Source organism: Muscardinus avellanarius (assembly GCF_963383645.1).
Source record: "Muscardinus avellanarius genome assembly, chromosome: 1".
NCBI classification, from domain to species: domain Eukaryota; kingdom Metazoa; phylum Chordata; class Mammalia; order Rodentia; family Gliridae; genus Muscardinus; species Muscardinus avellanarius.
Window position 1 is genome coordinate 66881546 of NC_137786.1, and position 13091 is coordinate 66894636.

Below are 13091 nucleotides of genomic sequence, written 5' to 3' on the forward strand. Positions count from 1 at the left end.
TGTCTTGGGGAATCCTTATAGAAGTTGTCAGGACCAGGATGAGAGGGCAAGGCTCGTAAAAGGCAAAGCAGGGAGCCAGCAGCTGCTCTCCTAGTACCTGGATCCCAGCTGCAGGCTCAGCCTCTACCCAGCCCTTGTCCAAGGGCAGCTCCTTGAAGTCCCGTCCCCTTGATTGTGCTCCTAGTCTTGCTGCCAAGTGCATACTAGCCACCTGAACCTGAGCATTTCTTCATCTGCAAGTAGAAACAATTTATCACATCCTGCAGGTTGTGGTAAAAGTCCAAGATAATGTAGGTAAAACTCCCAGCACAGTGCTGGCCTTCAGGTGACATGCAGAAAAGAGTGGTGGCTGTGTCCTTGTCGGCATCGCAGCACAGGAGGGGCAGGTCGGCAAAGGAGACTGCCCTCAGCTGTGATCTCCCTTGCGGAGCAGACGGTGGCGCCCTGACAACTACTCTAACGATACACATCAAGAACGCGCCCTACAGGTCATCCTGTGCTCTGATCACCTATAGTCATTTCTAAAATATCCTTCCTTACCAGCCTCTAGATATTTGCCTAAAACAAATGATTCATTCTGCCACGTTTTAATTCCCACAAACGTAGCCAGGCGTGGTGGCTCATGCTTATAATTCCAGCGCTTGGGAGGCTGAGCCAGGAGGATCGCACAGGTTCGAAGCAACTTAGTGAGACCATTTCCAAATAAAATATAAAAAATAGGTCTGGGAGTATAGCTTGGAGGTAGAAAGCCTCTGGGTTCCACCCCAGTACCACAAAAAAAAAAAAAAAAAAAAAAAAAAAAAATCTCACAAACGTGAGCCTTGGGGAAGAGGAGAGGAACTGCTTATTTTTGCATACAAAATGTTCAGGTTCTACAGGGGAGCTGCTAATGGAAATAGCTCAATCCTATGTTTGAAAAAGCAGCTGTACTGTGTGCACAGGACTCCTGCCTTTTGGGCCTGCCTTCCATGTGTCCCGACTCACCTAGATTTCTCTGGTCCCCCTCTGTCCCTCTGCGGCCACCTGTGTGGAAAGTGTAACCTGCAGGGCACTGGATGGTCCCCGGCTCCCCTCCCATGGAGGTGTAGGTGGAGCAGGATGAGAAGAGAATTATCTCTGATCCCGAGTAGACATGGAAGGTCTCAGCACACCTGCGGGAGCATAGACTCGGGTGGCTCTTTGGCCTAGAAAGAAGAAAGGTCAGATGGGCAGAGGGCAAGAGACCTGAGAAGTCTGTGGGTGAGCCCTTGGCCCACCCACGTGCTCACCTCTCCAGGCCAGGTCCTTTCCCTGCCAGTGTCCCATAGCATGGGTCTGGTCAGAATCTTTGTTGGGTTTAGTGGCCAGAGACTGGGAAGAGTAATAAACAGAACATACCAGAGGACTTCGTCCTGAGAGACAGGCACTTAAGAAGTGCTTTTCCATATATTAAAATTTAATGTGCAGCCCAGCACTTTAAGTAGTGCACACTTATAAACCCAGTACTTGGGAGGCTGAAATAGGAGGACAGGTTTGAGGCCAGCCTCAGCAACTTAGCAAGACCCTGTTTCAAAATAAAAAGGGCTGAGGGTATAGTTCAGAGGTTAAAACAAAACAAAACAAAATGCCAAGACTGGTGGCGCATGCTTGTAATCTCAGTTTTTGGGAGGCTGAGATAAGAGGATCTGGGTTTGTGGACAACCTCAGCTACTTAATGAGGCCCTTTGCAACTCAGTGAGACCCTGTTTCAAAAAAAAAAAAGAATTAAAAATAGGGCTGAGGTATAGCTCAGAGGTAGAACGACCCTGGGTTCCATCCCCAGTATCACACACACACACCCCTAAAAAAAAAAAAAAAAAATCCTCCTGGGTTCAATCCCTAGCACTACACGCACAAAAAAAATTTAGTGTGCAAAATTTAATCATTCAACCCTCCGAAGAGCTCTATGAGATAGCTCATCCTCCACAGATGAGGACGCTGAACTGTAGAGGTCCAAGACCTCCCGCTGGTCAGTGGCAGCTCTCACTCTGTGCCCCTCCCATGTCCTCTAAGTCAGATGTCACCTAGAAGTCCCTGGAGACCAACTGGAGCTTCTGGTCACAACTGACAGAAATAGACCCTTATCTTCTTGAAGAGAAAATGAATCCCTTGTTTCAAGAGGTTGAGGAAGTGGGATAGTGGTCTCCTAAGCTCCTAGGGCAGCCTTATCAAAAGGATGACCCAGAAGCTTGATAAAAAGCTAAACCTGATTAAAAAAAAAAAAAACAGACTCTCAAGAACCCATACCTCTGTCTCCCGCTCAGCTGTGATCCTTTCTTGGCAGTGATGGTGATGGCCACCAGGACAGCACAGACAACTGCCCCACCGTCATCAACAGTGCCCAGCTGGACACTGACAAGGATGGAATTGGTGATGAGTGTGATGATGACGATGACAACGATGGGATCCCAGACCTGGTGCCTCCTGGACCTGACAACTGCCGGCTGGTCCCCAACCCAGCCCAGGAGGACAGCAACAGTAAGCAGGCCCAGCGCAGGGCTGCTGGGACCCCTCGAGCCCGGCACACTTGTGGATACTCTTCCTGAGTACTGGGAACTTAGGGCATCCCCAGCTTCCCCACCCCACAGTAGCTGCTGCTCAAGCCCAGCTTCTCCACATATCCATGGCCAGTGTGTACAGTAGACATCTGGTAGATAAGGCTCCAACGCAGTCAGAGCTGGTCAGCTAAGCATCTTCCCCAGCCTCCCAAGGGTGAGACCACAGAGAGCAGGACGGCAGCTCAGTCCCAAAGGGCTCGGAGAGCAATGCACTCCCTGGCTTGCTCCTTCTACTAGGAGTCCCAGGAAATGATCCCGACAGAGGGAAGGACATAACAGAAATGGCATAGGCTGGGTTCATAAACTCCAATGCCTGCAGGCGCCCAGGGGGTAAGGAAATATGGGCACCAAGCCATATTGGTATGAGGTGTCAGGGAATGACAGGGACTGTGATAAATTGGAAAGGGATCGTCCACCACAATGCAAATTCAAATGTTTCAAATGTAACGTCCACTGACCCAAATACACTGGTGGGCCTGGGGTCAATAGAAGTTAGTCTTAGATTCTAGTGACAATAATAATTTCCCTGTTCTGAACACACTGTACTGTAGAAAATGCTAGGCGTTTACGGATGTAAGGTTGTGCTTAAAGAGCCACCAATTAGTGAACCCAACTATATGTAAAAAGAACTTTCTGGGGACACCGGAGAGGGCAACCATTGAAATAGGTATTATTAGAAACTCTGAGTGTCATCTGAGGGCTGGCTGGCCTCCCATCCTGGGAGCTCCAGGATGAGGCCCAGGGCCATCCCCAGCGCTTCTTTCCTGACACTGGTGAAAACCGTAGTCCTGGGGGTGGGAACTTAGGCTCCTCTTCTGTCCCTGCCCAGCCCCCTTTCTCTGCAGAGGAATGAGAAGCACGGGCATTACTGAGCTCCTGTCCCCTTTCTCCACCCCACACAGGTGATGGGGTGGGAGACATCTGTGAGAATGACTTTGACCAGGACCAGGTCATTGACCGGATCGATGTCTGCCCGGAGAACGCAGAGGTCACCCTGACTGACTTCAGGGCCTACCAGACCGTGGTCCTGGATCCTGAAGGGGATGCCCAGATTGACCCCAACTGGGTGGTCCTGAACCAGGTGAGCATCTCACAGTTGGCAACAGCTCAGCTTTGCCTCTCAACAGAGGCCCTTCTGAGAGTGGCCAGCAACCTTAAAGGGTGCTGAGCATGAGCCAGGCACTGTCCACGGGAATGGATAGCTTATCATGCCCATTGTAGAGATGGTGAAGCTGGGCCTTACAAAGCTTCACCGACTGCTCGTGTTTGCACTGCAGCAAGTGGCTAGAACTGGAACCCAGCAGGCTGACACTAGAGCCCAATTTCTGAACTCTCCAACAGACTGCCCCCTGCATGTCCACCTCATTGGGTAACTAAGGAAGGAAGGCACAGAGGGGCTCAGTAGACCTTCACAGAGCAAATCATATTCATTAGAAGTATATGTAGTATATTCCCCAATCAAGGGTTTATTGAGCCAGCTTTAATGACAGTCTTAGCAAGGAGCTCTATTTAAACCTTCTTTACCAGTTTGTGCATTCCTGGAGCACAAAATCAGATAGGACAGCTAGTTAGATAACAAAATCTTTACACAGAGATCAGACATCTCTGGCTAGTTGCTCCTGGGGCCTGAGGTCCTGGGCATTTACCGAGCCCCTTCAGGATTGTTCTGAACTCCCTCAAATCTCTCTACAGGGCATGGAGATTGTGCAGACCATGAACAGCGATCCTGGCCTGGCAGTGGGTATGTCCAGGGCCTCCCTTCCCAAGCATAGATTCTGCTGGCAGAATTCTATGTCTATTTTTCTAATCATATCTGATCTCTGCAGGGTACACGGCATTTAATGGAGTTGACTTTGAAGGGACCTTCCACGTAAACACCCAGACAGATGATGACTACGCAGGCTTTATCTTTGGTTACCAAGACAGCTCCAGCTTCTACGTGGTCATGTGGAAGCAGACAGAACAGACATACTGGCAAGCCACGCCGTTCCGAGCCGTCGCAGAGCCTGGCATTCAGCTCAAGGTACTGTGCTTGGAAGACCTCATTTCCCTTTAAATTCTAAGTTTTCCCAAATGGCACTTAGTTAACCCAAGAAACCGATGCCTTCAAGCTAACGTCTAAGTCAGCAAAGAGGAGAGCTGAGTCAGAGCCTCGCCTTTACTCCTATGTGCCAGGTACATTCTGATAATGTCAGCCTGTGTGGGGTCAAAGAGATGAAGGAGGCTCAGAGCACATCTTCAGACACACAGTGCTGGAAACTGGCTAGTGTGTTTCATTAGTGGGGCCCACTGTGTACAGCTGGGCTGATGAGCAACCTTTGTCACCCCTGATAGCACAGAAGGCAGAGCCCTTGCTGGGCAAGTGTGGGGAGCAAAGGACTTATGGCAGGGAAAATGTGGAACAGTATTGCAATATCGTTCCCTACGTACGAAGCTGCTAGGGGCTACTGCGGTAGAAATGACACCTAAATTGTCTTGCAAGTCCCAGGCAGCCCGACTAGAACCATGTGTTCACCACTGTGTCGCCACTTAAAAACTAGAAAGTGTGGCCTGTGTATCCTGTGCTGAAATCTTGCTCATGTCGTCGTCCAGGCTGTGAAATCAAAGACTGGCCCCGGAGAGCATCTCCGGAATTCCCTGTGGCACACAGGGGACACGAGCGACCAGGTCAGGCTGCTATGGAAGGACTCCAGGAATGTGGGCTGGAAGGACAAGGTGTCCTACCGCTGGTTCCTGCAGCACAGGCCCCAGGTGGGCTATATCAGGTAGGTGGCACTGCGTCTCCTCTCCTTGCACCAGAAACGAAGTGCACGCTCTACTGCAGCCAGAGCCTTCGCTTCCCCGAGTACTCCTGACCAAGACGGGTCCTCAAGGATTTTCCAAGACCCCTAGCAAAGAGATGGGGGAAGATACCCCAGCTCAGCCTGGCACCTGGACAGTAGGGCCAAGCTGGGGATGGAAAGAGCTTCAGGGAAAGGCCTCCACATGGAGGGGGTGGTGGGGTTGGTGGGGAGTCCCTCAGGGAAGCCTGAGAGTGGATTGCTGACCAGTGAGAGAGTAAGGGGGTTGCTGAGACTCCTCCAAGCCCTACATTATTACTTCCTGGTGTATATTTCACACTGAATGCAGAGTCCCTTACAGTGTGTCTTCCTTGCTTGATTGTAAACACCCTAAAAGCAGCACTAGTTGTTGGTTGTTGGTTGTTGCTTTTTTTTTTTTTTTTTTTAATCTCAGGGTCCCCAGTGCCCCACACAATGTCTGGCACAACCCATTCATCTTTTAAGCCAATGGGATCTTACTTCTTTATCAAACTATGTTTTCTTGTTTATTTTTGTTTTGGTGCTGGGTATTGAGCCAATGGGTACCTACCTCTGAAATACACTCTCAGCTCTTTTTATTTGAAACAGGGTCTTAATAAGTTGTGAGGCTGTCCTAAAACCTGTAATCATCCTGTCTCAGCTTCCCAAGTTCTGAGGTTACAGGTGTGAGCCACTGCCACTCTGCCCAGCTTTGAACTGTGTTTTTAAACCTAGTCTTAGAGTTGCAATGGCTTGGAGCTGCATCTCTGACATTTAGACCGTGTACTTACTTTTTCATTGCTCAAACTTGCCACGCGAACTTATGTAGTGCATTTAGGAAGGAGTATAAATTGCATTCTCCTGACCAGAGCAGAAAAGCAACTGAGTGGAAAACAGCTGTGAGGGCCAATTCACACTTTGCCCTTCTTGGTGACATTATGTCAAAGGTACTCTGTTTACCTCATAGTAAGTAAGAACATGCCTGATCATGCTCTTGGCCCTATGAAGCCTAACAAGTATTCTGAAATGCCCCCATGTTATCCCAAAATGAAATCACAGAAAATATGCCTTACCTGTAAAAAAAAAAAAAAAATGAAAAGAACGTATAACCTACTGGTGCATATTATTTTACAAAAATTGGTCCGAGCCCTAACAATAGATAAATAAGAATGAGTTAAATTACAACAAAATAATGTAAATGCTTGAGCACAACCCCACCCGAAGACAAAGTGAAACAGACACTCACACCCATACCTGGAATCACCGTGAAAGTGACATTCACACAGATGAACAGGCTGGTAACTTCTGTTACAGTGATATTGCCACAGGTCATATGAAGTCCTAAAATGGTTAACAGCTCTTAATTTTCAAACAAAACAAAGTACTCAGGAGCTTCCTAATTTATCCTAGAAATTCAGTTTATGTTAAAATTGATGCACAATATACATAATGTTCACAAGTCAAAGGGAGTTAGGCTCCAGGCTCTGGTTGTTATAAACAGCCTATTTACCTTCCCACATGTCTGGACAAACACTCCAAATAATATACAGGATGCAGGGCAGTGTAAGCCACCCGGCATCCCTGGCTTCTGTCACCCAAGGCCACTGTGAAAACCAGCAGTGCCCCAAAGATCCCTAAGCTTTGCTTGAGGACGGCCGTCTGCTGCTGAGACTCACGGCTCTGCCAGTCCACCAGATGACATCAAATAGACCTAAGGAAGAGCAAAGTTCTAGACATGGGATCCAGGCAAGGCAACTCACGAGACAAGACACAAAGCCTCTCATCCACAATCTCAGACTGATTCTTCTTAACTCATCAGAGAAGATCTGTCAGGTTTACTGTGTGCCTAACACTGTGCTGGGCCTTTTCAAAGACAAGTTGGGAGACACAGACACACCAGTTCTGACCTAAAGGAGCTTTTGATGTAGCAGGGAAGGGGGCCCGTCTACTAAAGGACAGTCCAGGTCTTTGGGGAACGGTGTCAGAGTAAAGAGGCAGCTGCAGAAATAAGAATTTGGACCCTGGGTCTCACCATGAGCACTTTGCTCTGGGATGGGTTTCACGAGGACCTACTGTGCCTGTGTTTTCTGCAGGGTGCGATTTTATGAAGGTTCGGAGTTGGTGGCTGACTCTGGGGTCACCATAGACACCACCATGCGGGGAGGCCGACTGGGCGTTTTCTGTTTCTCTCAAGAAAACATCATCTGGTCCAACCTCAAGTACCGCTGTAATGGTAACGTACATTCTCACTACTGCACAACAGCACTGCTAGAATTCATCAAATAACGGAACCTTGTTTTTATAGCACAATTTTCCCGCAAAAGCCCAAAGCTCGGGCCACAGATTCATTAGAACCTGATAGTCCCTGTGCAACAGAAGTCAGATCTCATTTTTTCCTATTTTATAGATGTGGAAATTGAGACCCATTGAATTTAACTGTGTGGTTTAAGGTTTGGGAGTCAGTGAGAAATTCAGTCAGGTTTAATTTACAGGCAGCCTTTATTTTTATATGGCTCAAACCTAATCACAGCCTCAAAAGCCACCCTGCCTGCTAATTTTCTTTAGGCCTTTGAATGAGCACTGTTGGGCTTTAGGCCAACCATTCACAAAGCAGCCTGAAGTAGAAAATGGCTGCGGGGCCTTGTTGAGCCTCTTGGGCAGGCTGACAGCGCCCCCTACAGGAAGCACGTCCAATCTGCAATGGATCTGGACTGATGGAAGGATCTCACTAACCACCCCATCCATGCCTGTTCTTCTTGCAGACACCATCCCAGAGGACTTCCAGGAGTTTCAAACCCAGAATTTCGATCGCTTGGATAATTAAATTTGAAAACAATCCGCATCTACTTTCTCCAAACACTAAAACCATGTATTTTTTAACTTCCTATAATTTTCTTTATGTATACTGTGGCTTTCTTTTACCAGCCCAAATATATCAAAACTTTTTACATGAATGTGGAAATAAAGAAGAGATCATTTCTAGCAGCTGTGCTACTCAGATGTTGCTTCTGCGTGCCCAGCTCTGATGGGGTATGTCATTTTCTCAGGGACCATGCCACACTTACAAGGTGACCTTTTGTTCTCAGGTTGGATAGTCTATGAAATTGAACATGGACGTAAGTCAGAAGGCCAAGGCCTGCCGGGCATGGTGGCACATGCTTGTAATCCCAGCATTTGGGAGGCCGAGACAGGAGGATCAAGGTTCATAGATAGCCTCAGCTACTACTTAGTGAGTCCCTGTGCAACTCACTGAAACCATGTTTCAAAGTAAAGAATAAAATATAGGGCTGAGGGTGTAGTTCACAGGTATAATGCCCCTGGGTTCTATCCTCAGTACCACAAAAAAAATGTCCAAGGTCTTCTCTGGAGTCGCCCCAGTTGGCCTCACACAAAAGACCCAACAGTTCCCTGCCCGCCTCAGCAGCCTCCTCATTTTAGGTAGGGAATCTCAGAAACATGTGCCCCTAGCCAAACGCAGTGGTACACACCTGAAATCCCAGTACTTGAGAGGCTGAGACAGGAAGATGATGTTTGAGGCCAGCCTCTGCGATTTAGCAAGACCCTCTGCAACTTAGACCATTTCAAAATTTAAAAAAAGAAAAGAAAGAAGAAATATGTGCCCTCGAGGCACCTTCATAATAAAGACTTTTCTGACCAATCCTGGAGAAGATTTATGCCATTTTTTCTGATACTGTCCCCTCATCCTACAAAGACACCTTCCACACTTCTAGCATAGCACAATTTTATGCTTATTTATATATTTGGCTCCCCCTAGTGGAATGAAAACTTATTGAAAATAAAGTCTTAACTACCACCAGTATAGTACCTGTCATATAGTCAATATTCAATAAATGTTTGCTAAATGAATAAGAATGATGAATAAATTCCTCTTAAGTAACAAGGATAAGAGAATGTAGATAAATCATTTAAGCCCTTGTACAACTCATATGGCTGCTTACAATGCATGTTCTATAGTTGAACTATTAATTATAGATACAGGCAGAAACTTGCCTAATTTGTACATTAGCCTTTCTTACTTTCTAGTTTTAAGCCAATTTTTATAAATTCCCTAGAAATTTATTTCCAAATACTATTGCTGGATAGTAATATATTCTCCTATTCCAGAATTCCCAAAAATATCTTTAATCATAAAGGACCAACATTCTTTCCATAGTTATGCCATGACTTCAGTAGTCAAAAAATATAATGGTTCATGCATGACCAATATGAGTCCTGGAGGATTTCTGGACATTCTCATTTTGTGTACCTCCAGGAGTAGTTAGAGAGAGGTGCTGCCTTATAATTCAGGTTGTCTAGTCTCCTACATCCAGATTGCCAAAAGGAGAAGAGAACTCGAGCCTGTCCACCAATTTTAATCACTATTACTCATCTCTTAGGGCATCCTGCTGCAGGAGCAGCCCACAAGGATCTCTAGGCCATATTGCCACCATGGCCTCTTCTCAGCCTCTGTTTGAACTGTCCACAGCTACAAGTCTTGTCCAATTCCAAAACATTAGAAAAGAGAAGTAAATTCATTTGACTGAAGATCACTCTTGCCTCTTTTCCTTGCTTTTTATATCTCACTGAACATCATATCCTGAGCCTTTGGGTTCTCCAAGAGCCCTCTGGCCTGCTTGGTCCTCCACCTATTCTATGATGCAAGTAGAATACACCTTTATAAATATTTTGGTGCCCTTTTTCTGGAGCTCTTGACACTTTACCAGACAGTCTGTGGGGAAGATTATAGTCCTCTTACTGAGGAATTTTCATTCTGATAGCTGACACTGTATACAAAATATACTAAGCTACCAGGGACAGTAGCACACACCTGTAATCCCAGGACTAGGAAGGCTGAGAGAGAAATATCACAGGTTCAAGGCCATCCTCATCAACTTAGCAAGGGCATCAGCAATTTTGCAAGACCCTGTTTCAAAATGAAAAATATCTGGGTGTAGTGGTGCATACCTGTTATCCTAGTGCTTGGGAGGCTGAGACAGAAATATCACAGGTTCACAGCCAGCCTCAACAACTTAGCAAAGCCCTCCACAACCTAGCAAGACCCGGTTTCAAAAACAAACAGAATAATAAGCTGGACGTGGTGGTGCACACTTGTAATCCCAGTACTTGGGAAGCTAAGATAGGAGGTTTGTAAGTTCAGGGCCAGCCTCAGCAACTTGTGAAGCCCTCCACAACTTAGTGGCATCCTATTTCAAACTAAAGAATAAAATAGGGCTGGAGGTCTAGCTTGGAGATAGAATGCCCCTGAGTTCCATCCCCCCCCCATGCACAAGTACCACAAAAACAAAAAAATAAAAGTGTTAGGGGTGTGGCTCAGAGGTAGAATGCCCCTGGGTTCAATCTAGTACCAAAATATAAAAATAAATTAAAAGGGCTGGGAAGTATAGCTCAAAGATAGAACACCCTTAGCTTCATACTCAGTAACACAAACACACACATAAACCACACACAGCTATAAATATATATACATACACAAACATATATACATGCATGTATATATGTATATATGCATATACATGTATATCTATATATTTGTGTGTATGTATGTATGTATGTATGTATGTATAGCATACACACACTAAGCTAAAAGATAAGTGTGTTGGTTGATTGGATCTGGATGGGACTCTGAGCTTAATTCCTGAAGTGTCCTGGTCTTTCGGTGAGCCTGGTTCCTTATCAATGGTGTCCAGTGGTTCTCATATCCTCCTGTGCATTGTCTCCCTGAGGCTGGTGGAAAGCAAAGGCAGCCCACTCCCATCCCTGTACAGTCTCCCTGCTCCTGGCCAGGCAGGTGCTCCAAGAAAGAATATGTCCACAGGAAATGGGCTCCTGAAACTAATCAAAATTTTGTGTCTACAACCATAACAGGTCATGGGCCCAACAGGAGATCCAGGGCATAATTCCACCCCTTAGGGAGCTTATTACATTTTTGGGCAGGCAGGGTTTATTATATATGCAAAACAACCAAAGAACAAATAAGAAGCAAGTACCAACTATTCAATTTTGGAAAGTGGGTTGTGAGCCCATTGTTTAACTGTCAAGTTTGAAATTGGCCGTGGTGGGAGTATTTACACCATAGACATTGGCAGACATTATAAACCAGGGCTCAGAAGAGCTGGTTGCTAAACATGCATCAGTACACAGCCCGGCGCACTGCCTTGTCTTTTCCTAGTTATCCCTCCACCACACTTTGGGAGCCTTGGGAGAAAGCTGAAGCTTTCTTTCTTTGAAATAAGTAGAGAAGTGGACAAAATTGTGAAAACCAGGAAGCATTTGAAAAAGTTTAGCCAGATACAGGCTCTGAGGACAGGTTAGCAGGCCTGGTACACTCACCCCTAAGTCACCCCTGGGCTTCTTGAATGTCCTTTATACTCCACTTTCACATAGTGAAACTCAAAATCTTGTTTGAGTTCCATTGGGTTAGAAGGTCGTCATTTAAATCTAACTTGATGCTAAGGGGTCGAGGAGTTGGAGTGGCCATCAGTTACTCTCCCACTAGTCTGAATTCATTCCAGTACTGATCTCCTCACTTCTTACTGAGGGCGCTGGCAGAGAGAAGTTGCCACCAGTGGAAAGATCATGCCTGGGTCGACTGGAGAGAGCCCTTGGGTGGAGGAGAGGACCAGGAGCATCAAGAGAAGGCGTTAAGAGATTGTGGGAGCAGACACAGAAAGGGAGGTCCAGCACATTCTGCTTCCACCTAACAATGAGAGGAAACGTCCTTCTCCCACCCAGGTTTGTTTGTGTCTTCCTCCCACCCAGTTCTGGGGATGGCAATACGGAGGATTGAACCTAGGGGCATTCTACCTCCAAGCTATACCCCCCAGTCCTTGCTAAGTTGCTGGGGCTGCCCTCAAATCTGCCGTCCTGTATCGTAATAAATAAATTTGAAGCCAGATGTGGTGGCGCACGCTTGTTATCTCAGCATTTGGGAGGCTAAGACAGGAGGATTGCAGTTTGCAGACAGCCCCAACTACTTAGTGAGGCCCTTTGCAACTCAGTGGGACCCTGTTTCAAAATAAAGAATAAAAAATCGGGCTGGGGGTATAGCTTGGAGGTAGAGTGCCCCTGGGTTCCATCCCCAGTACCTAAAAAAAAAAAAAAGAGTAATAAGTAGATTTGTATACTCATAATTCTCATAGAGTACAGTAAAGTGGTTCTGGGGACCAAGGCCTACAGAATTAAAGCCCTCCTATTCTGGAGAAACAACTTGACTGAGAAGCAACTGTGGTTTATTTTCTTGGCTTGACATAAAAGAATCGAAGTGTTTTCCTCCCATTGTCTACCTCCTCAGCTATGTAGTGGACATGCCTCAGGCTTTGAACTCAGGTTTCAGAGAAAAACAACTTTCTTTCCCAAACTTCAATTTGTTTTTCCTGTGAGAACTTATTGTGCCAGACTCAGCCTCTGTCTTTCTTGCAGTTTCCATTCTTCTCCCAGGATCATGATACTAGGACATCTCCTTAATACCACAGTTTTGGGTGGAGGTGCTGTGGTTTGGATAAGCTTCCCCAAAGGCTCACATGCTAAAGGCTTGGTCCCCAACCTGTAGGGCTATCAGGAAGTGGGGGAACCTTTAAGAGGTGGGGCCCGCTGGGAGGCCTTAGGTCACTGGGGGAATATCTCTGAAGGTGACAGTGGGAATCCAGCTCTTCCTGTCTCTTTCCTGTCTCAGCCACGATTGGCCATGCACTCTCAC

The 13091-nt window shown here is 46.5% G+C and overlaps 1 protein-coding gene across 1 annotated transcript in view; it reads left to right on the top strand.

The window, feature by feature from the left end:
- THBS4 (thrombospondin 4) overlaps positions 1-8198 on the top strand; it is a gene marked incomplete at both ends in the record, with an annotated part of 48033 nt that extends 39835 nt beyond the window's left edge. Inside the window, 7 exons of the mRNA XM_080694858.1 lie at positions 2303-2496; positions 3479-3657; positions 4269-4317; positions 4403-4599; positions 5169-5341; positions 7468-7607; positions 8137-8198. Coding sequence (XP_080550984.1) covers positions 2303-2496; positions 3479-3657; positions 4269-4317; positions 4403-4599; positions 5169-5341; positions 7468-7607; positions 8137-8198 — 994 coding nt within the window. The remainder of the gene's footprint in view (positions 1-2302; positions 2497-3478; positions 3658-4268; positions 4318-4402; positions 4600-5168; positions 5342-7467; positions 7608-8136) is intronic.
- Between the last annotated feature and the right edge of the window lie 4893 nt (positions 8199-13091).